General features: G+C 33.4%; 1 protein-coding gene across 4 annotated transcripts in view; it reads right to left on the reverse strand.

Moving 5' to 3' along the window:
* Positions 1-23,132, reverse strand: part of LOC127700010 (serine/threonine-protein kinase SMG1-like) — a 182,357-nt gene that overhangs the window by 93,683 nt on the left and 65,542 nt on the right. For all 4 annotated transcript variants that reach the window (XM_052203441.1, XM_052203440.1, XM_052203442.1 and 1 more), the window contains exons 29-38: positions 16,865-17,024; positions 16,406-16,532; positions 13,333-13,893; positions 9,716-9,875; positions 8,127-8,187; positions 6,793-6,885; positions 5,886-6,077; positions 5,474-5,606; positions 2,707-2,880; positions 1,831-1,981 (exon numbers count right to left, since the gene is read on the reverse strand). In XM_052203441.1, coding sequence (XP_052059401.1) covers positions 1,831-1,981; positions 2,707-2,880; positions 5,474-5,606; positions 5,886-6,077; positions 6,793-6,885; positions 8,127-8,187; positions 9,716-9,875; positions 13,333-13,893; positions 16,406-16,532; positions 16,865-17,024 — 1,812 coding nt within the window. The remainder of the gene's footprint in view (positions 1-1,830; positions 1,982-2,706; positions 2,881-5,473; positions 5,607-5,885; positions 6,078-6,792; positions 6,886-8,126; positions 8,188-9,715; positions 9,876-13,332; positions 13,894-16,405; positions 16,533-16,864; positions 17,025-23,132) is intronic.

Below are 23,132 nucleotides of genomic sequence, written 5' to 3' on the forward strand. Positions count from 1 at the left end.
GTTAAAGTCAATGTGAAGAACAAATCATTGCAATTATTCTACACCAACAACAAGTTAAAGAATGATTCTACACCAATAACAAGTTAAAGTCAATGTGAAGAACAAATCATTGCAATGATTCTACACCAACAACAAGTTAAAGCCAATGTGAAAAACAAATCATTGCAATGATTCTACACCAACAAGTTAAAGTCAATGTGAAGAACAAATCATTGCAATGATTCTACACCAACAACAAGTTAAAGAATGATTCTACATCAATAACAAGTTAAAGTCAATGTGAAGAACAAATCATTGCAATGATTCTACACCAACAACAAGTTAAAGTCAATGTGAAGAACAAATCATTGCAATGATTCTACACCAACAACAAGTTAAAGTCAATGTGAAGAATAAATCATTGCAATGATTCTACACCAACAATAAGTTAAAGTCAATGTGAAGAACAAATCATTGCAATGATTCTACACCAACAAGTTAAAGTCAATGTGAAGAACAAATCATTGCAATGATTCTACACCAACAAGTTAAAGTCAATGTGAAGAACAAATCATTGCAATGATTCTACACCAACAACAAGTTAAAGAATGATTCTACATCAATAACAAGTTAAAGTCAATGTGAAGAACAAATCATTGCAATGATTCTACACCAACAACAAGTTAAAGTCAATGTGAAGAATAAATCATTGCAATGATTCTACACCAACAACAAGTTAAAGTCAATGTGAAGAACAAATCATTGCAATGATTCTACATCAACAACAAGTTAAAGTCAATGTGAAGAATAAATCATTGCAATGATTCTACACCAACAATAAGTTAAAGTCAATGTGAAGAACAAATCATTGCAATGATTCTACACCAACAACAAGTTAAAGTCAATGTGAAGAATAAATCATTGCAATGATTCTACACCAACAACAAGTTAAAGTCAATGTGAAGTACAAATCATTACAATGATTCTACACCAACAACAAGTTAAAGCCAATGTGAAGAATAAATCATTGCAATGATTCTACACCAACAAGTTAAAGTCAATGTGAAGAACAAATCATTGCAATGATTCTACACCAACAAGTTAAAGTCAATGTGAAGAATAAATCATTGCAATGATTCTACACCAACAACAAGTTAAAGCCAATGTGAAGAACAAATCATTGCAATGATTCTACACCAACAACAAGTTAAAGTCAATGTGAAGAACAAATCATTGCAATGATTCTACACCAACAATAAGTTAAAGTCAATGTGAAGAACAAATCATTGCAATGATTCTACACCAACAATAAGTTAAAGTCAATGTGAAGAATAAATCATTGCAATGATTCTACACCAACAATAAGTTAAAGTCAATGTGAAGAACAAATCATTGCAATGATTCTACACAAACAATAAGTTAAAGTCAATGTGAAGAATAAACTGTTAACAGTATTAATGTTTGCTCAAGCATTGTAATTAAGATTGAAATATGAAAACTATATAAAAAGGCGAAGTTAAACTTGTATACATTATATTTAAATTTGATTGGATATATCAAATAATAAAATTTACCTTTATACAGGTTTAACTCCGCCTACTTATATTGTTTGCAGATGTCAATCTTTAAAATTAAAAAGCTTGAGCAAACTTTAATACAAACAAAGCAAGCAAGCCAACTAAACTTTAACTTGGTAGCATTAGGTCAACAGCTGTAATCAGATTACAAAATGCATGAATATTTAGATTTCTTTTTAAAAAACTTGGAAACCACTTAACATACTCGAACCCCTATGCTTTGTGAAATTGAGAGGTCATATGAATAACTAAAGTAAGTTGTTAAATTACTTACTTGGGATTGTTATAAGACAATATTTCTACTATAGACATCAGACAGCCTTGTAACATTTTACTAGAGGGATCCTCTATATCTTCATCTTCCTGAGAGTTACAATCATCAGAATTATCATCCAGTTGTTCTGTTAGATAGTTACTCAGTAGTCCTTAAATATAACAAAATACTGTTTATTTACATACAGTTTGACAAGTGTGGACACACAGAGATGTCTGTTAAATGGTTACTCAGTAGCTAGTCTTTACATATAACACAATACTGTTTTACATACATACAGTTTGACAAGTGTAGACACACAGAGATGTTTGTTAGAAAGTTACTCAGAAGTCTTTACATATAACACAATACTGTCTGACATACATACAGTTCGACAAATGTGGACACACAGAGATTTTTTTTAGAAAGTTACTCAGCAGTGATTATATATATATATCAAAAACTGTGCATACACATATAGTTAACATTTGACAAGTGTGGACACACCAAATTGTCTATTAGATATGTACTCAGTAGTCTTTAAATATAACCAAATAACGTTTTAAATACATAGTTTAACAATTGTGGACACACAGAAATGTCTGTAAAATATTTACTCAGTAATCTTTACACATAACAGATTATTCTGTATATGCATACAGTTTGACAGGTGTGGATACAAAGAGTTGCCTTCTGGACAAAACTTTCTTTAATACATTTAAGATTATATAAAATATTTATATATTTTGTGTTAATTTTTTACCAATGAAAGTACATATTTTTCACTCATTATAATGTAACTATCATAGTTAGACAATTACTTTTTCTCATCAACAAAAAATGTATCAAAATAGAAGAAAATGAAAATGAAAATGAAATTTGAATGAGAGTATTTACCTTCTCTTCCTGAATCTTTGCTGTCAGATTTATTAAACGAAGATGAACCAACAACAGCAGGATAAACAATTAAATGTGGAGCATCATGGGCTACTCTACACAACAAGTCAGAAACACTTTGTCTAACATATAGCTCTGGGTGACTTAGTCGGGAAAACAACTGAGGAATTATTCCTGCAAATAAAATAATGAAACAATAACAGAAATAGAATAGTGTGATACACAAGAAGTCAGAAACACTCTACTACAAAACTCAGTGTGATTAAGTCTTGAAAACAATTGAGGAATAGTCCCTAAAATAAAAAAAAAAAACTGTAAATCAACTTATTTTCGCATTCACCCCTTTCAAGCTGGCCTGGCAGTGGTTTATTTTTGTGATTTTTTAATGTTCTTGATATATTTTTAGAAGGTAAGATCCATATTTAACATATTGCTGACAATGTTTATTCCTATTATTTATCACTTGAGTTATACACAGTTAGGCTGACAATATTTATTCCTATTATTTATCACTTGAGTTATACACAGTAAGGCTGACACTATTTATTTCTATTATTTATCACTTGAGTTATACACAGTAAGGCTGACAATATTTATTCCTATTATTTATCACTTGAGTTATACACAGTAAGGCTGACAATATTTATTCCTATTATTTATCACTTGAGTTATACACAGTAAGGCTGACAATATTTATTTCTATTATTTATCACTTGAGTTATACACAGTAAGGCTGACAATATTTATTCCTATTATTTATCACTTGAGTTATACACAGTAAGGCTGACAATATTTATTCCTATTTTTTATCACTTGAGTTATACACAGTAAGGCTGACAATATTCATTCCTATTATTTATCACTTGAGTTATACACAGTAACATACATGTGATTCTTCCGGCGGGAGTCAAAATCTCCCGCTTTTCAGACCCTCTTCCGTCCCTCCCGTTAAAATTTGAAATCTTCCGCTTTTTGAAAATGTCAACCTCGTAAAATTTTCTTTAGACATTTTTGTTTACAAAATCGATACGGACAGAGAAAAAGTCCGAGAAACTCGAAATTGATATGGGAAAAGTCCGAGAAAAACGGAAGTTTCCTGTAATGGATTTTGTGTCAAAAGCTAAAATAGGTAAAATTAGCCTGAGGTGTTTAGGATTAAACTGTATATACAACAATAAATAAAAGATAATAGGCAATTACCTAGTGATCAACTAGCTAGTTTAAGACACAAGCCAGGTTGATTAAAAGTGAAATACTGACAAAGGATTAAATTGTACAAGTTGTATAAACAACGTCAACGATTTAATTTGATGCTGTTGAAAACATGGAACATTTACTGAACCTCAAAGACAAATGAAATCAACTCAAATATGATATTTATGGCTTGTTTTCTATCCAAGCCAATGGAATACCTATATAAGTACAGTTGTCTTGGACTATTCTAAAATTTTAGAATTTGACAAAATGCAAACCGTATTTTTATATCACCAAATACCCCAGCAGCAAATAAAAGAAGACCAAGTATCTAGCCAAATTCAACTCTGCCTGGAGATCTGATTTCAAATGATGCAGATCCAGTACCAAGGGTCAAGACCATGCTTACTACACTTCATGCAAAGCTGACTGTGGTGGCCCTAATGATTTGACCAAACTTATGGGGACAGCTACCCACCAGCAAGCCTACAACTCTATCAATTTAACACCTTCTGTTACAAGCATGTTCAGTAGTGGTACCAAAGTTGACAATGTAGCTTAATCAGGGGTACTTTTTGCCAACTCTGTATGATGGCTGATCGCTTTATCTTGAATTATATATAATGAATAAATATTTGAAAACCGCTTATCCTCTATTTTTATCAAGTAAAAATGGATATGGAGTTGTTGAAAGGTATGGAATTATTGTTCTTTTAACAAACAAAAAAAAAAAGATATGCAGTTTAAACACACAAAAAAACCATTGCGTACGTCGATAAATAGGTCGATAAAAAATCTCCAGTTATGAAGCCCAAACTCCAGCTGAAAATTTCCAAATCTCCAGTTGTGGCTTGACAACTCTGTCACATGTCTGCAGTAAGGCTGACAATATTTATTTCTATTATTTATCACTTGAGTTATACACAGTAAGGCTGACAATATTTATTTCTATTATTTATCACTTGAGTTATACACAGTAAGGCTGACAATATTTATTTCTATTATTTATCACTTGAGTTATACACAGTAAGGCTGACAATATTTATTCCTATTATTTATCACTTGAGTTATACACAGTAAGGCTGACAATATTCATTCCTATTATTTATCACTTGAGTTATACACAGTAAGGCTGACAATATTTATTTCTATTATTTATCACTTGAGTTATACACAGTAAGGCTGACAATATTTATTTCTATTATTTATCACTTGAGTTATACACAGTAAGTTAGAAACACTCTGTCTATCATATAAGTATGGTTAACTTAGAGGCAACAGTGGAATAATTCGTGAAATAATTTAAAAAAAAATAACATGAAATGCATGTGTTCTATATATAAAATAGGTATCAGATGAACATTTACTATATTTGTTGTAATTTATTAAATGATGCTATTTCAAACTTTGCTGTTGAGATTTTCAGCCTTTGAATACTTCTCATCATATTTCACAGATAATTTTGGTGTAGTAGGTGTAGATAGTCAGTCCTGGATCAAGGACATTTCTCAGATCCCAGGCAAAGACACCCTGTAACCATAGCAACCTTAGTGTAAATTTTATATTATTTTACCTTTCCATGGTGCAGTAGGTGTACTAGCCAGACCTGGCTCAAGGACATTTCTCAGTTCCCAGGCATGTTTGACCAGTAACCGTAATAATCTGAGTGTACCAATTACATTACCATCTTCATCACTCTGAGTCTTCTGTTAAATATACAACAGAAAATATGTTTCTATCATAAATTAAAAAACAATCTATGACTCAATACTTATAATTCTAAAAGCAGACTGTAAATTTTCTTTACGCTCAAAGCAAAACTAAAAAACAATATTGCACTGTTCCATTGCTTTGGTTTTCATCAAATGTTTGTATGGATTTTCTGTAATCAATGAATATACATCTTATCCCATTATAACCATGGAACCGACCAATTAAGAACAAATGACAGCATCCAAATCAAAGTAATATAAGAAATTAGTTACCTCTCCTCCATTGAGTTGAAGGTATGTGAAGTAGGCCTTGGCTGACAGTTGGTAGTAGTGATACACTCTGTGTACAACTCGTTTCCATACAGTCAATAATTTGTCTATACAATCCTCACTTGCTATTTGTAATGACAAACAGCAAGATAATAACTGTTTTCTGGTTGTCTCTGCACCTTCGTCACATTCATTCTGTAAAAGATGTTAAAATAAATGCAAACTTTTATAACATGAGTTAAAGTAAAAGTCTTATTTTCCAAGTGTTCAAAAATTAAAATCTGCAAACACCTGTATAAAATATTTCAGTTCTATTGCTACCCACAATGATTTAATAGTATTTTAAAGCAAGTGCTGTTGGTGGCATCGATGATACATATAACATAAGACTTTGAAGGTAATCTGTTGCTATTTTGATTAAATAGTATATCTTGTTACTTGTAGACTGATTAATAAATCAAAGATGTGTAAGTGTTAAACATAATACAATTATACTTTTGATCAGAATTCAGCAATGATATAGTCTACATTATGATTCCTGTTCTTATCTATTTAGAATCTTCTGTTCCACATTGACTCATTGAAATGACCACCTGTTGTCATGTCAAGTGCTTTTGTGTCAATTCAAATACCTGCTTTTTTACATTTCTTTAACTAAAATTCAATTTGATCAATTCCCCAAAAAAGTCTAAAGTTTAAGTGAATCAATTCAAGAATACTTGCCTAAGAAACTGAAAATAAAAAAAAAATCCTAAATTTAAATATTCCAAGTTTCATCCTTGGATCAAAATTTTCTCTATAGTCTTTGTACAACATGTGGAGTGCGGAGATAGATGGACAGCAGTATACCATGATACGTCCTGTCTACCATTGGGTGTATAAAAAAATTAGAATATATTCATCATAATACCTGGTCTTCACTGATATCTTCTTCACTACTGAAGGATGTATGGATCTGACTGAGCACACTCAGAACCTTCCCTGTCTCTTCATTACTGGTACCCTACAAACAAAATCAAAGTACTGTAATACTACATTAGAAAGAATGACAGGACCTCTATGATTGCTATAGGGTATGTGGACTTTCATAATTTCATTTCTGAGAAAAATTTTAATACAAATAATAAGAAACTTCAGTAATGTAAACTTTAACAAACCCTAGAAAGGAAATAGTATGTCTTACAATTATTAACAGAACGACAACGTGTTGTTATGTGAAGAATATTGATGTCAATATTACAATATCAAAATGTCAGCTTTCATATATCATTATTCTTACTTTCAGCAATACTTTGTGAACAACTTTGTGGAGTGGTGTGTATAAGCATATTGCTGGACATTGGTCTGTTTTATTTAGTTAAGATAATTAGAATTACTGCAGTGATCACAGATACCCCTAACTGCAGCTATAATAATGATGATGATGGATGGCTGCTTAACGTCCAGTGGCAAATTAATATGCATATTCAGACGAGAACATGTTAATGAAATATGAATATTTACTCTTTTTTGTACTAGACCGACACGCTGAGCAGGATTTTAAACATGCTACCTCACAAGGTAACAGTCCACAGGAAGACATGTCACCTTACCTGGACACATTATTCTGACTCTGAGCTGACCAGTCTTTGCTCTTACTCCTTAATGCCGCGTGCTTAGCGGAGAAGCAGCAAATACCAATTTTGAAGTCTTTGGTTTGACCCGTCCGGGGTTCAAACCCACGACCTCCCGCACTAGAGGAGGCAGCTATAATAAGAGTAAGGATTATCACTGAAACAGTGCACATAATGAAGGGGAATAACATTATATATCTAATAATTCTATGGAATCTTATTATCACTCATATATGTCGGTGTATTCTTATTTCTCATATATGTCGGGGTATTCTTATTTCTCATATATGTCGGTGTATTCTTATTTCTCATATATGTCAGTGTATTCTTAATTCTCATATATGTCGGTGTATTCTTATTTCTCATATATGTCAGTGTATTCTTAATTCTCATATATGTCGGTGTATTCTTCTTTCTCATACATGTTATTTCTCATATATGTTGGGGTATTTTTATTTCTCATATATGTCGGTGTATTCTTATTTCTCATATATGTTGGTGTATTCTTATTTCTCATATATGTTGGGGTATTTTTATTTCTCATATATTTTGGTGTATTCTTATTTCTCATATATGTTGGTGTATTCTTATTTCTCATATATGTCGGGGTATTCTTATGTCGGTGTCTTACCTTTGGTAAAAGGAACAAAATCTCTGCTTTTTCATCTGTTAGTAATTCTACACTTCCATGGCTGAAATAAACAATGGACTTAATGACAGTTATCCTGACCATTTAACAACTGTGATATAACTGTTCTAATACTTGTAGCTAAACTATAAACGATCTTAAGGAATAAGAGTTATTCATGCATTTAATGTACGTCATCCTGACCATTTCACAACTGTGGTATAACTGTTTTAATACTTGTAGCTTAACGGAAAAGGATCTTAAGGTAGATAGGGTGTCTTCCTCCATCTTGGATTTTGTAATACCTGAAAACAATCGGTCTAGATCTTTAATAGAATGTGCAAATTTTGAGAGTAGTAGGTAATTCATGTGTAAGAATTTTCATTTCAGTATAGAAAATGACATGTTTTATCATATTTATGGTTGTATTTTACAAAAAAAACAGAAAACTTTTGTTTGATTCAATTTTTTCCAACTTTGCCACATAAGGGGAGGCAACTCAAATGTAAGGGCAGATAATTCAGATAAAGGTACTTTTACAATAGAATGTGTTAAGAATTTACCTATTTTATTATGTAGCAAGAAAACGGGTCCGGTGACCCCATTTTTTCTTTTTCTTATCTGAAAGCATACTATTAAAGCTATCTTCTCATATTTTATCTCAAAATTCTATGGTGTAGTTTTCGTTTTATGGCAGAAAATTGGGTTTTCCATGCATAATCCATACAAAATCTGTTAATTTTGAACAACCTGTAGCGTGAAAATAAGCCCCGTGACCCATTCTTTTTATCATTTTTTAAAAAAAAGCTTGATATAAACTACATTTTGGCAAATTATTAAAAAATTCTATGGATTATAATTTAGACACCCCATCTACCTTAAGGGATAAGAGTTATTCATGTATTTAATGTAGGTCAAGGTCATAAGTAGCTCATCCTGACCATTTCACAACTGGTATAACTGTACTTATACTTGCACCTTATCTGACAAGGATATTAAGGAATAAGAGTTATTCATGCATCTACTGTAGATCAAGGTCATACAATATTTGCTTTGCACAGCCCTTCACAGCAATATAAGATAAGTCTTAAAACAAAGTATTAGTCTTCTGTAGCTTGTATCCTAACTGTTACAGATGAATGGGTTGTATCTTCATCATTACTATATACAAAGAAGATAAAATAGTTCAACTGTTGATTGAATATTATTCAATGATTGTGTGGGCAAAGGAAAACCACAAAACTATGACATCAAATATCTGTGAAAATCACTTCATGAAAGTTAGTATCCCTTTTAGTACAAATATTTGTGCACTACCAATGTACCTTTTATAATTTGTTATGCTATGATAATCATTGTGAAATTGTTGTATTTTAAATGTATGCCCCTTGAGGGTTCATGATTGGTTAATAATATCTTGAATATTGAATGTTGAATCTTAGTATTCACTAAAATAATTGAATCTACAGTAGTGCATTTAATATGCATTGCAATTTGTGAATTCTTAATCACTATTCACTTTCTTAAGAGTTTGATTCATTTTTTCTGTGGTAATTGATAAGTGTTTATGTGTATCTCTTATTTTGACAAACCTTGCATTATCCACAGACTTTCTTCCCCACTTGTAACACCATCCAGCTAGCGTGAACCATGATTTACTCAGAGTCGGACATTCCATTGTACTGAGGTGTAAAATCTGACCTATCACCCTGTCGCTATGGGACAATATAGGATTGTCACCAATTTTGAGATCTGAAATGACATAACATATTGATTAAAACACTGAATGTATGACTTATTCTTCCCAACCCTGTCCCCCCTTTCTAAAGCAGATCACTAACCTTGTCAGTCTTTACTTTTGTGTAATAGATAAGGGGACAATCATTTGATTATCTCCCCTTCTAAAGCAGATCACCAACCTTGTCAGTCTTTACTTTTGTGTAATAGATAAGGGGACAACCATTTGATTATCTCCCCTTCTAAAGCAGATCACCAACCTTGTCAGTCTTTACTTTTGTGTAATAGATAAGGGGACAATCATTTGATTATCTCCCCTTCTAAAGCAGATCACCAACCTTGTCAGTCTTTACTTTTGTGTAATAGATAAGGGGACAACCATTTGATTATCTCCCCTTCTAAAGCAGATCACCAACCTTGTCAGTCTTTACTTTTGTGTAATAGATAAGGGGACAATCATTTGATTATCTCCCCTTCTAAAGCAGATCACCAACCTTGTCAGTCTTTACTTTTGTGTAATAGATAAGGGGACAATCATTTGATTATCTCCCCTTCTAAAGGAGATCACTAACCTTGTCAGTCTTTACTTTTGTGTAATAGATAAGGGGACAATCATTTGATTATCTCCCCTTCTAAAGCCGATCACTAACCTTGTCAGTCTTTACTTTTGTGTAATAGATAAGGGGACAATCATTTGATTATCTCCCCTTCTAAAGCAGATCACCAACCTTGTCAGTCTTTACTTTTGTGTAATAGATAAGGGGACAATCATTTGATTATCTCCCCTTCTAAAGCAGATCACTAACCTTGTCAGTCTTTACTTTTGTGTAATAGATAAGGGGACAATCATTTTATTATCTCCCCTTCTAAAGCCGATCACTAACCTTGTCAGTCTTTAATTTTGTGTAATAGATAAGGGGACAATCATTTGATTATCTCCACTTCTAAAGCCGATCACTAACCTTGTCAGTCTTTACTTTTGTATAATAGACAAGGGGACAATCATTTGATTATCTCCCCTTCTAAAGCAGATCACCAACCTTGCCAGTCTTTACTTTTGTGTAATAGATAAGGGGACAATCATTTGATTATCTCCCCTTCTAAAGCCGATCACCAACCTTGTCAGTCTTTACTTTTGTGTAATAGACAAGGGGACAACCATTTGATTATCTCCCCTTCTAAAGCAGATCACCAACCTTGTCAGTCTTTACTTTTGTGTAATAGATAAGGGGACAACCATTTGATTATCTCCCCTTCTAAAGCAGATCACTAACCTTGTCAGTCTTTACTTTTGTGTAATAGATAAGGGGACAACCATTTGATTATCTCCCCTTCTAAAGCAGATCACCAACCTTGTCAGTCTTTACTTTTGTGTAATAGACAAGGGGACAACCATTTGATTATCTCCCCTTCTAAAGCAGATCACCAACCTTGTCAGTCTTTACTTTTGTGTAATAGATAAGAGAACAACCATTTGATTATCTCCCCTTCTAAAGCAGATCACCAACCTTGTCAGTCTTTACTTTTGTGTAATAGACAAGGGAACAACCATTTGATTATCTCCCCTTCTAAAGCAGATCGCTAACCTTGTCAGTCTTTACTTTTGTGTAATAGATAAGGGGACAACCATTTGATTATCTCCCCTTCTAAAGCAGATCACCAACCTTGTCAGTCTTTACTTTTGTGTAATAGACAAGGGGACAACCATTTGATTATCTCCCCTTCTAAAGCAGATCACCAACCTTGTCAGTCTTTACTTTTGTGTAATAGATAAGGGGACAACCATTTGATTATCTCCCCTTCTAAAGCCGATCACCAACCTTGTCAGTCTTTACTTTTGTGTAATAGATAAGGGGACAACCATTTGATTATCTCCCCTTCTAAAGCAGATCACTATCCTTGTCAGTCTTTACTTTTGTGTAATAGATAAGGGAACAACCATTTGATTATCTCCCCTTCTAAAGCAGATCACCAACCTTGTCAGTCTTTACTTTTGTGTAATAGATAAGGGGACAACCATTTGATTATCTCCCCTTCTAAAGCAGATCACTAACCTTGTCAGTCTTTACTTTTGTGTAATAGACAAGGGGACAACCATTTGATTATCTCCCCTTCTAAAGCAGATCACTAACCTTGTCAGTCTTTACTTTTGTGTAATAGACAAGGGGACAATCATTTGATTATCTCCCCTTCTAAAGCAGATCACCAACCTTGTCAGTCTTTACTTTTGTGTAATAGATAAGGGGACAACCATTTGATTATCTCCCCTTCTAAAGCAGATCACTAACCTTGTCAGTCTTTACTTTTGTGTAATAGACAAGGGGACAACCATTTGATTATCTCCCCTTCTAAAGCAGATCACCAACCTTGTCAGTCTTTACTTTTGTGTAATAGATAAGAGAACAACCATTTGATTATCTCCCCTTCTAAAGGAGATCAACTACCTTGTCAGTCTTTACTTTTGTGTAATAGATAAGGGGACAACCAACAATCAATCAATTATTGTACCTCTCCTGGCCTACGTTCCATCAAATATACAATGATCTACATACTTTTACACAATCAATCAATTATCATACCTCTCCTGTCCTACGCTCCATCAAATATACCATGATCTACATACTCCTACACAATCAATCAATTATTGTACCTCTCCTGGCCTACACTCCATCAAATATACCATGATATATTCTTACACAATCAATCAATTATCATACCTCTCCTGGCCTACGCTCCATCAAATATACCATGATCTACATACTCTTACATCATCAAACAATTATCATACCTCTCCTGGCCTACGTTCCATCAAATATACCATGATTTGCATACTCTTACACAATCAATCAATTATTGTACCTCTCCTGGCCTACGCTCCATCAAATATACCATGATCTACATACTCTTACACAATCAATCAATTATTGTACCTCTCCTGGCCTACGTTCCATCAAATATACTATGATCTACATACTCTTACACAATCAATCAATTATTGTACCTCTCCTGGACTACGTTCCATCAAATATACTATGATCTACATACTCTTACACAATCAATCAATTATTGTACCTCTCCTGGCCTACGTTCCATCAAATATACCATGATCTACATACTCTTACACAATCAATCAATTATTGTACCTCTCCTGGCCTACGTTCCATCAAATATACTATGATCTACATACTCTTACACAATCAATCAATTATTGTACCTCTCCTGGCCTATGCCCTATCAAATATACCATGATCTACATACTCTTTCACAATCAATCAATTATCAAATCTCTCCTGGCCTACGTTCCATCAAATATACCATGATCTACATACTCTTACATCATCAATCAATTATTGTACCTCTCCTGGCCTTTGCTCCATCAAATATACCACTTAATCTGAATGATACAGATCTATCCTTATTTTCTACTACCTGTTGCCTTTTCTTCAAATATGTCTCCTTCCCCCCTACTTACCGTGATCAGCATCCTCTAACACTATCCCTAACTTCTTCCTGCTACCTCTGGTCTCCACCTCCAGTAACATTTGTATATTGTGGGATAACACAGAACTGTCTCCTTCTATTCTTAACTGACTTGTCAATGAAGACAAGTTCTTATGATCTATCTGTAACCATTTAACAATTGTAAGAAGTGACCTAGCACTCAATTCATTACATTGTAATAATAAACTTTTGTCCTTGACATCTTTCTGAAGGTCAGAACAAACATGGCCCACAATGCTATTACTAATGATGTCAATTCCATCCTTCAATTGTCCAGTAGATTGGAGTAATTTTGCTGCTGTACGTTCAACACGTAACACATCAATTTGATTTATACTGGAATTACTTCCCCTGAGTCGAGTCAATGCCGGTAGTATCGCATCTTGTTTTAATTGACGTCCATTTTCTGATCCTCCATCAGACAGCAGATTTATTTGTTGTAGAAGAAGTTTCTCTGCTAAGATATAGTTTTCTTGTTTCCTGGCCAAATTAGATATTCCTAGTTGTAGCTTCAGTTGTTGACCAATCAAATCTGAAGTAAAAATCATTTATTAGGCTTTTATATGTATACATTTTAATGAAAGTCCTACTTAGCAAATTATGTCCACATAAAAAAGAAAATTCAAATTCCAATATTACAAAATCAGAGAAGTCCAATTATTTATTTTGTAGTATAAAATACTGCACCAGTCTTATTATTGAGACTGATCAATTGGATTACAAAATAGTATCAAGGTCTACTCTGAACTCAGAATCATGTCTACCCTGAACTCAAAATCATGTTTACCCTAAACTCAGAATCATGTTTACCCTGAACTCAGAATCATGTTTACCCTAAACTCAGACTCATGTTTACCCTGAACTCAGAATCATGTTTACCCTAAACTCAGAATCATGATTACCCTGAACTCAGAATCATGTTTACCCTAAACTCAGAATCATGTTTACCCTGAACTCAGAATCATGTTTACCCTAAACTCAAAATCATGTCTACCCTGAACTCAAAATCATGTTTACCCTCAACTCAGAATCATGTTTACCCTGAACTCAGAATCATATTTACCCTAAACTCAGAATCATGTCTACCCTGAACTTAGAATCATGTTTACCCTGAACTCAGAATCATGTCTACCCTGAACTCAGAATCATATTTACCCTAAACTCAGAATCATATTTACCCTGAACTCTGAATCATGTTTACCCTGAACTCAGAATCATGTTTACCCTGAACTCAGAATCATGTCTACCTGAACTCAGAATCATGTTTACTCTGAACTCAGAATCATGTCTACCTGAACTCAGAATCATGTCTACCTGAACTCAGAATCATGTCTACCCTGAACTCAAAATCATGTTTACCCTAAACTCAGAATCATGTTTACCCTGAACTCAGAATCATGTTTACCTGAACTCAGAATCATGTTTACTCTGAACTCAGAATCATGTCTACCTGAACTCAGAATCATGTCTACCTGAACTCAGAATCATGTCTACCCTGAACTCAAAATCATGTTTACCCTAAACTCAGAATCATGTTTACCCTGAACTCAGAATCATGTTTACCCTAAACTCAGAATCATGTTTACCCTAAACTCAGAATCATGATTACCCTGAACTCAGAATCATGTTTACCCTAAACTCAGAATCATGTTTACCCTGAACTCAGAATCATGTTTACCCTAAACTCAAAATCATGCCTACCCTGAACTCAAAATCATGTTTACCCTCAACTCAGAATCATGTTTACCCTGAACTCAGAATCATATTTACCCTAAACTCAGAATCATGTCTACCCTGAACTTAGAATCATGTTTACCCTGAACTCAGAATCATGTCTACCTGAACTCAGAATCATGTTTCCTCTGAACTCAGAATCATGTTTACCCTGACCTATGAATCATATTTACCCAAAACTCAAAATCATGTTTACCCTGAACTCAGAATCATGTCTACCTGAACTCAGAATCATGTTTACTCTGAACTCAGAATCATGTCTACCCTAAACTCAGAATCATGTTTACCCTGAACTCAGAATCATGTTTCATCTGAACTCAGAATCATGTTTACCCTAAACTCAGAATCATGTTTACCCTGAACTCAGAATCATGTTTACCCTGAACTCAGAATCATGTTTACCCTGAACTCAGAATCATGCTTTCTCTGAATGTTTACCCTGTACTCAGAATCATGTTTACCCTAAACTCAGAATCATGTCTACCCTAAACTCAAAATCATGTTTCCTCTGAACTCAGAATCATGTTTATTCTAAACTCAGAATCATGTTTACCCTGAACTCAGAATCATGTTTCCTCTGAATGTTTACCCTAAACTCAGAATCATGTCTACCTGAACTCAGAATCATGTTTCCTCTGAACTCAGAATCATGTTTACCCTGACCTATGAATCATATTTACCCAAAACTCAAAATCATGTTTACCTTGAACTCAGAATCATGTCTACCTGAACTCAGAATCATGTCTACCCTAAACTCAGAATCATGTCTACCTGAACTCAGAATCATGTTTACCCTTAACTCAGAATCATGTTTACCCTGAACTCAGAATCATGTTTACCCTAAACTCAGAATCATGTTTACCCTGAACTCAGAATCATGTTTACCCTAAACTCAGAATCATGTTTACCCTAAACTCAGAATCAGGTTTACCCTGAACTCAGAATCAGGTTTTACCCTTAACTCAGAATCATGTCTATCCTTAACTCAGAATCATGTTTACCCTGAACTCAGAATCATGTTTACCCTGAACTCCCGATCATGTCTTCTCTAAACTCAGAATCATGTTTACCCTGAACTCCCGATCATGTCTTCTCTAAACTCAGAATCATGTCTACCCTCAACTCAGAATCATGTTTACCTCATTGATCTTCCTTATAAGGTAATTACACATAACACGAATTTGGATAACCCTAGTTACTAGAAGGCTTAATGTCTAACAAATCAAATGTATTCATTACTTACTTGATTTTTTATCTAGCCCAGGCAGATGTTGTTGTATATTAACAAATCAAATGTATTCATTACTTACTTGATTTTTTTTCTAGCCCAGGCAGATGTTGTTGTATATTAACAAATCTTTGAACTTGTAAGAAAGTGCTGACATCATGTTCATCCTTGTCCAAGATGAAATCACTGCTAATTGGCAACAGGATAGGCTAGAAAATACATTCTAACATGAATAAATATAAGATTGGATGGTTAAAAACTGGAGTCGTCTACTAAAAATATAGTTTTGCCCTACAGAAATAATAGGTGAGTAGGTGAATAGTTATACACCTTTCTTGATTAGTATAAATAATATCTAGGTAGACATAGTGTGCAATGTAGAATTGTTTGTGATGACAGGAAATATAACGGGATACATTCCTAGCTTTATCCTCTGGTTATCTTTTCAAATAAAATATTGTGTACAGTTCTATAATGATTTTGTATAATTACAGGGGCTAGAGGGATTGAGGGGGATTGTAGAATGTTTGTAATTAGATACCTTTCTAGTTTTATCCTCTAGTTGTCTTCTCAAACAAAATATTGTGTAAAGTTCTGTAAGAATTTTCTGTGATGACAGAAGAGGCCATTCAAAGGAGCTAACTCTAAGTAAATCCTCAATAATCTTCTCACTCTGTAACAGACTTTTGACAAACTCAGGTCTGAAATAAAAGGTATATATATATATGTCATGAATCATGTAACAGACTTTTGACAAACTCAGGTCTGAAATATATATGCGTAAAAAAATAATTTTCACATGTGCAGATATATATATTCATGAAATAAATAGTAAAATAAGTAAACAAATAAACAGTTCCAGTTCAATCAATTTCATCCTTCCATTGGGACTCTTCGGGATAACTGATTTAGTGTTGTTATGGGCGACGTCGTTAAGGAGGCTTGTGACGTTCCGTCATTGTTCATAATTAAAAGTTCTCTGGATTTAATCTAGATCAGAACGTTGTTATGAAATAGCATTCCATCTCCTTTCGATAGGCTTCATCCCGTCTACATTTAAAAATAGGCATTATTTGAAATTTTCTTTTTCCACAAGTGTCAAGATGGGCACTAATTGGCAAGTTTCTGTATTGTGGGTGTTTTATTTGTTCTTTATGAACGCGCACCCATTCACAGAGGCTATTCCCGGTCTGTCCAATATAATATTAGTGACACGTGACGCAGTAAATAAGGTTTGCTGTCTTACAAGTCATATTGGTGTTCACATGAAATTTTCTTCCATCTTTAAATGTTTTCATTTTGCCTGTTTCCAAATATTTGAAATCTTGACCGCAAACACCGCATCTTGAATCTCCGCAAGATTTTATTTCAAAGTCACTAACCTTCAGTTCGAATCAAGCTCTGGTTAAGTGTTTCTCTAGGTTTTTAGGTAGTCTTTGACTGTAAATCAAGTTTCCTTCCGGTATCAATTGTTTCATGGTTTCACTTTCATGTAGAATCGGAAGGTTTGATTTAATAGTATTAAAAACGTTCGGTAAATACGGGTCATGTGTACTAACGAACATTATTTTCTTTAAGTTTTCATCTGTGACTTTCACTTTCGGGGTTCGTAATTCTTGAAGTGTCAGTTGTTTTGCTTTGCGTATTCCACTTTCGATTAGACTCTCTGGGTATAAATTTTGTGTTAAATAGCCTTTCAAATCGTTCAATCGTACGTCTCGAATGTTATTGTCAGACACTATAGCACAAATCCGCCTGGCCATACAGTAAGGTATGTTTCGTTTTGTATGGGACGGATGACACAAATGAAAATTTAAGTATTAATGGGTGTCTGTGGATTTATAATAAATATCCGTCGTTATTTGTCTGCCTGATTTCAAGATGAGAATATCCTAAAATGGTAGTTGAGTGTCACTGGTTTCCATTGTTCTGATCTAGATTAAATCCTGAGAACTTTTAATTATGAACAATGCCGGAACATCACAAGCCTCCTTAACGACTTCGCCCATAACGACGCTAAATCAGTTATCCTGAAGAGTCCCAATGGAAGGATGAAATCGATTGAACTGGAACTGTTAATTTGTTTACTTATTTTACTATTTATTTTATATATATATATAAACAAGTCTAAATTGAAAACAACGATGATTGCGTTGGATAAAACCCACAATTTTTATACGTGTGCATGCCAAACTAATTTCTTGGTAGAGTTGTCTAAATACAGCACAAACAACATTTTTCAAAGACCAAATATGTGAAAAAGTATATTTTAACAAAACACATTTGACTAGCAGGTTGATCAACTGATGTTCTTAAACCCTGCTGACTGCCAAATAAATGGATCACAAGATGTACCAAAATGGATCTTACTATTAATTTATTACCAAACAGAAAACAATAAACTTGCGGAAAAGATGGTATACCGCAAACATGAGGTGCAAAAATTTTGTACACCATATCCGGATTTCGACAATTAATGTCTCTTCAGTGATGTTAGGGGTCGAAATGGTATTTGGAAGGCCATATAATTTACCTCAATTTAGGATAGACTCTTGAAATTTAAAGAGTCTAAATAGGTTGAACGGATCATATAAACCCGAAGGAAAATACAATGGCAATTATGTATATAATTATAGTTTATAGCTGTTTTTTCCCCCTGGTGCCCCTCTTAAGGAATTTCATCCATTTCAAAACTATGGACCAAAAAGTATCTGCTGCAAAGTGGACTGCCAAGACGCGTTCAAACAATTGCCTATTAGTCCAAAACAATGGCATCTTTTTTGTTTTAAATGGAACAATAAATATTATAATTATGTAAGATTACCTTTTGGTTGTCGTTCAAGTCCAAGACTTTTTGACATGTTATCCACAAGCATATGCTGGATAGCCAAGAACAATTATAATATAGATGTTATTTTTCATTTATTGGATGATTTTTTAACCATAGATAAACCAAATTTTTGTGGTGAAAGAACTATGTCTTTATTATCATTAATTTTTAACAAATTAAATATACCATTATCTGCTAAGAAGACAGTAGGCCCAGTTTTTGTACTTGAATATTTGGGTATTATTTTAGACACTGTTAACATGCAAGCTCGTCTGCCACAAGACAAAATTGTTCGTATTACTGATTTTATCAAAACAATGATACATAAACGAACCTGTACTAGGAAAGACTTAGAACAATTATTGGGTCACCTAAATTTTGCCAGTCGTGTTATTATACCAGGCCGTGCATTTGTGACTTACTTATATAAACTCATGTCAATAGTTAAAGAAAGTTATCATTATGTACATCTTAACAAGGAATGCAAAGCAGATCTACAGATGTGGTTAGAATTCTTAACAAATTGGAATGGTATCAATTTATTTTATGACAATCAACTGACTACAGCATCTAGTAGTTCGTTATATACTGATGCTTCATCTACTATTGGTTTTGGTGGTTTTTTCAAAAACAAATGGTTTTATGATAAATGGCCAAAAGAATTGCCAAGTATCAAAGACTATTCAGAATCGATGGCTTTTTTAGAACTATACCCTATAGTGGTTGCAGCCTTTTTATGGGGTAAACAGTGGTGTGGAAAAAAGATCCTTTTTTATTGTGACAATGCTGCTACAGTTCATATCATTAAAAAAGGTCGCTCAAAAGAACCATGCATAATGAAACTTATGAGACGCTTAACAATGTGTGCAGTATATAACAATTTTGCAGTTTTTAGTGAACATTTACCTGGTGCTAGTAACACTATAGCAGATGCTTTATCTCGTTTTCAGATACACAAATTCCGAGAATTAGCACCAGAAGCCGAGAGAGAACCAACACCTTGTCCGTCACTGTCAGAGATCCTTTGGACTGCACAATAGACAGTTTGTGGAATTATTCACTTTCTAGTAACACCAGTAGTGTGTATAATACAGGAATCGAATTATATACAAGATTTCTTTTATTAGATGGATCAACTTGGGATAAAGACTGTCTCCCACCTGTGTCAGAAAACCTGCTTATGCGCTTTGTAGCATATTGTGCCGAACACAAACAATTATGTCATTCAACAATTAAATTATATTTATGTGGCATAAGGTTTCATTTTTTAAAGTATGGAGGTTTTAATCCATTAATTAGTTTTGGAAAGCCTCTTGAGTGTCTTAAAACAATTTTAATTGGTTTAAAGAAAAAACAGGGGTCTACTGTCAAACGCAAACGTTTACCTATAACTATGTCAATTCTGTCAAAAATGTGTAAATTACTACATACATGTATTTTTGGTAATTTCAATAGTATTATGTTAGAGGCTGCCTGTACAACAGCCTTTTTTGGTTTTTTAAGATGTGGTGAATTCACTGTAATGAATCAGTTTGATCCTGAATGTAACTTATGCTGCAGTGATATGCAAATCACTGCTGACTGTATTTTTGTAACTCTTAAAAAGTCTAAAACTGATCCTTTTAGACAAGGTATTACTATTCCACTTTACAAAACAGGTTATTCTATTTGTCCTGTTTTATCTATATTGAAATACAATCAGTTGAGGCAGTCTGTGTACTCTTCTAATACTGAGGCCTTTTTCATCTCTGAAGATAGGAAACCTTTAAAGGGAAATCACATTATTTATACTACTAATAATAATTCATTGAAATTTTGCATGTAGACAGATCATACTTATTAAGATATTTTAGGCGAAAAAAAAATTGGGGTCACCGATGTTGTTTTCGAGATATGACGTCATCAAAACTTAAAGAATCGCGTTATAACGAAATATAGAAATACCGCTCTAAATTGTTAAAAAAAGACAAACTTATTGAAAAACCATGTTTAACTGGAATAACAAAAACAGTCAAATGTAACTTGTACCTAATGAACATTTATTTGTCTCGGTTTCCTTATTTTTGAAGGCATTTGAACATTTCCCGCCATTTTTAATTGCTATTTATAATAGATTTTTCTTGAAATAAAAAAAATCTACTAATGTTTTTCCCTTCAAACTTCTGCATAAGTTGCAGCTTCAGGGAAGATTTTAAAAGCATAAATAAAAAAGGGGGGTCACCGATGTTTTAAATCCGCTAAAACGGAAATAATCTTTATTATTGAATTTTGGCGGGAACTATAACCTTTTAACGTTATAGAACGACGTTGCTGGCATAACAGCATTTCTTGCAACGCTTGGGTTGAATTAAACCTTTTCACTACAAAATATAATATCATTTTTGAACATTTTTTAAGGTATTTTGATTATTCATTGATATCTTTATCAATCTATCGAATCGTTAAACATAGATACAATACTGAACAGTTTATTATAAAGTAATAAAGTCATCTCATTTTTTAAATTGCATTTGTTGTATGGGGAAAACGAATGTTTGCTTCATGCCGTATTATAGAAATAGTTTTCGGCTTCCAGATAAAGAATCTTCTACCTCGGAAGACTGAGGGTATCCGGGCTGAAAAGTAACACGTTCCTTTTAGACTGCAGGCAGAATAATTTCGTTACCATAATTTCACTAGCTTGTCCATTCGCACCGGGAAGATAAAACCTGAAATGCCGTGTTAAAAATGCCACAAACTCAGCACGTTAAAAGAAACCTATTTTCGGTAGGAATTTAAAATTGGTTCCGTAATTACACAACGCTTCATAATTTATTCGAACTGTGGAAACCAAATTTTTTTCTGAGTTCTATCATCCCGCACCCATTTTTCATACATCGTTTCATGTTCATTGTACATAATATGTTCAATGTTCATCGCCTGTGTATTAAAACTTTATGTATTACGTATATTTTATTACCGTTCGATTAATCGCTCAACGTTGGTATGTTATGAGAAATACAATGCATCTGATAATTTAGAGTTAATTGACAATGAAATACACATCGCCATATTGAAATCAAGAACATATAATGTTCCCAGTTGATGTATTTAAAAAAATCTTTTAATTTGTAATAAACGGATCTAGTTTTTTGTTCTTGTTCTGCTACATCTATCCGTGTTTCTGTGGACATGTCGATATATTTTATCTAACTCTAGTTTTTTTGTCGAGCCTTCGACTAAAGTCGAAAAAGCGAGACATAGCGATCCTACATTCCGTCGTCGGCGTCGTCGGCGTCGTCGTCGTCGGCGGCGGCGTGCACAAATATTCACTCTGTGATTAAAGTTTTTGAAGTTTTAATAACTTTCTTAAACTATCCTGGATTTCTACCAAACTTGGACAGAAGCTTGTTTATGATCACAAGATAGTATCCAGAAGTAAATTTTGTAAAAATAAAATTCCTGTTTTTCCATATTTGACTTATAAATGGACTTAGTTTTTCTACCAGGAAACAATACATTTACTCTGTGGTTAAAGTTTTTAAGATTTCAATAACTTTCTTAAACTATCCTGGATATGTACCAAACTTGGACAGAAGCTTGTTTATGATCAAAAGCTTGTATCTCGAAGGAAATTTTGTCAAAATTTTGTACCTGTTTATCCGTATTTTACTTATAAATGGACTTAGTTTTTCTTCCAGTTAACATTACATACAGTATGCAGTTAAAGTTTTTAAAACATTTATTAGATCCATAAACTATCCTAGATTTATACCAAACTTGGACAGAAGCTTCTTATAATCAAAAGATAGTATCGAGAGGAATATTTTTATTGATTTTTTTTCCTCATTTTTGTTGAGCCTGCGATTAACAGCAAAAGTAGGCGAGACACTGGGTTCCGTGGAACCCTTACGAATTTTTTTATCAGATGACAAATAAGAGTGTGGATAACCTTTGATGTAGAATAAGAGTTCGAGTTCCAGCTAAATATAGCGTTAAA

This window comes from Mytilus californianus, unplaced genomic scaffold (assembly GCF_021869535.1).
Source record: "Mytilus californianus isolate M0D057914Y unplaced genomic scaffold, xbMytCali1.0.p SCAF_46, whole genome shotgun sequence".
Classification (NCBI taxonomy): Eukaryota; Metazoa; Mollusca; class Bivalvia; order Mytilida; family Mytilidae; genus Mytilus; species Mytilus californianus.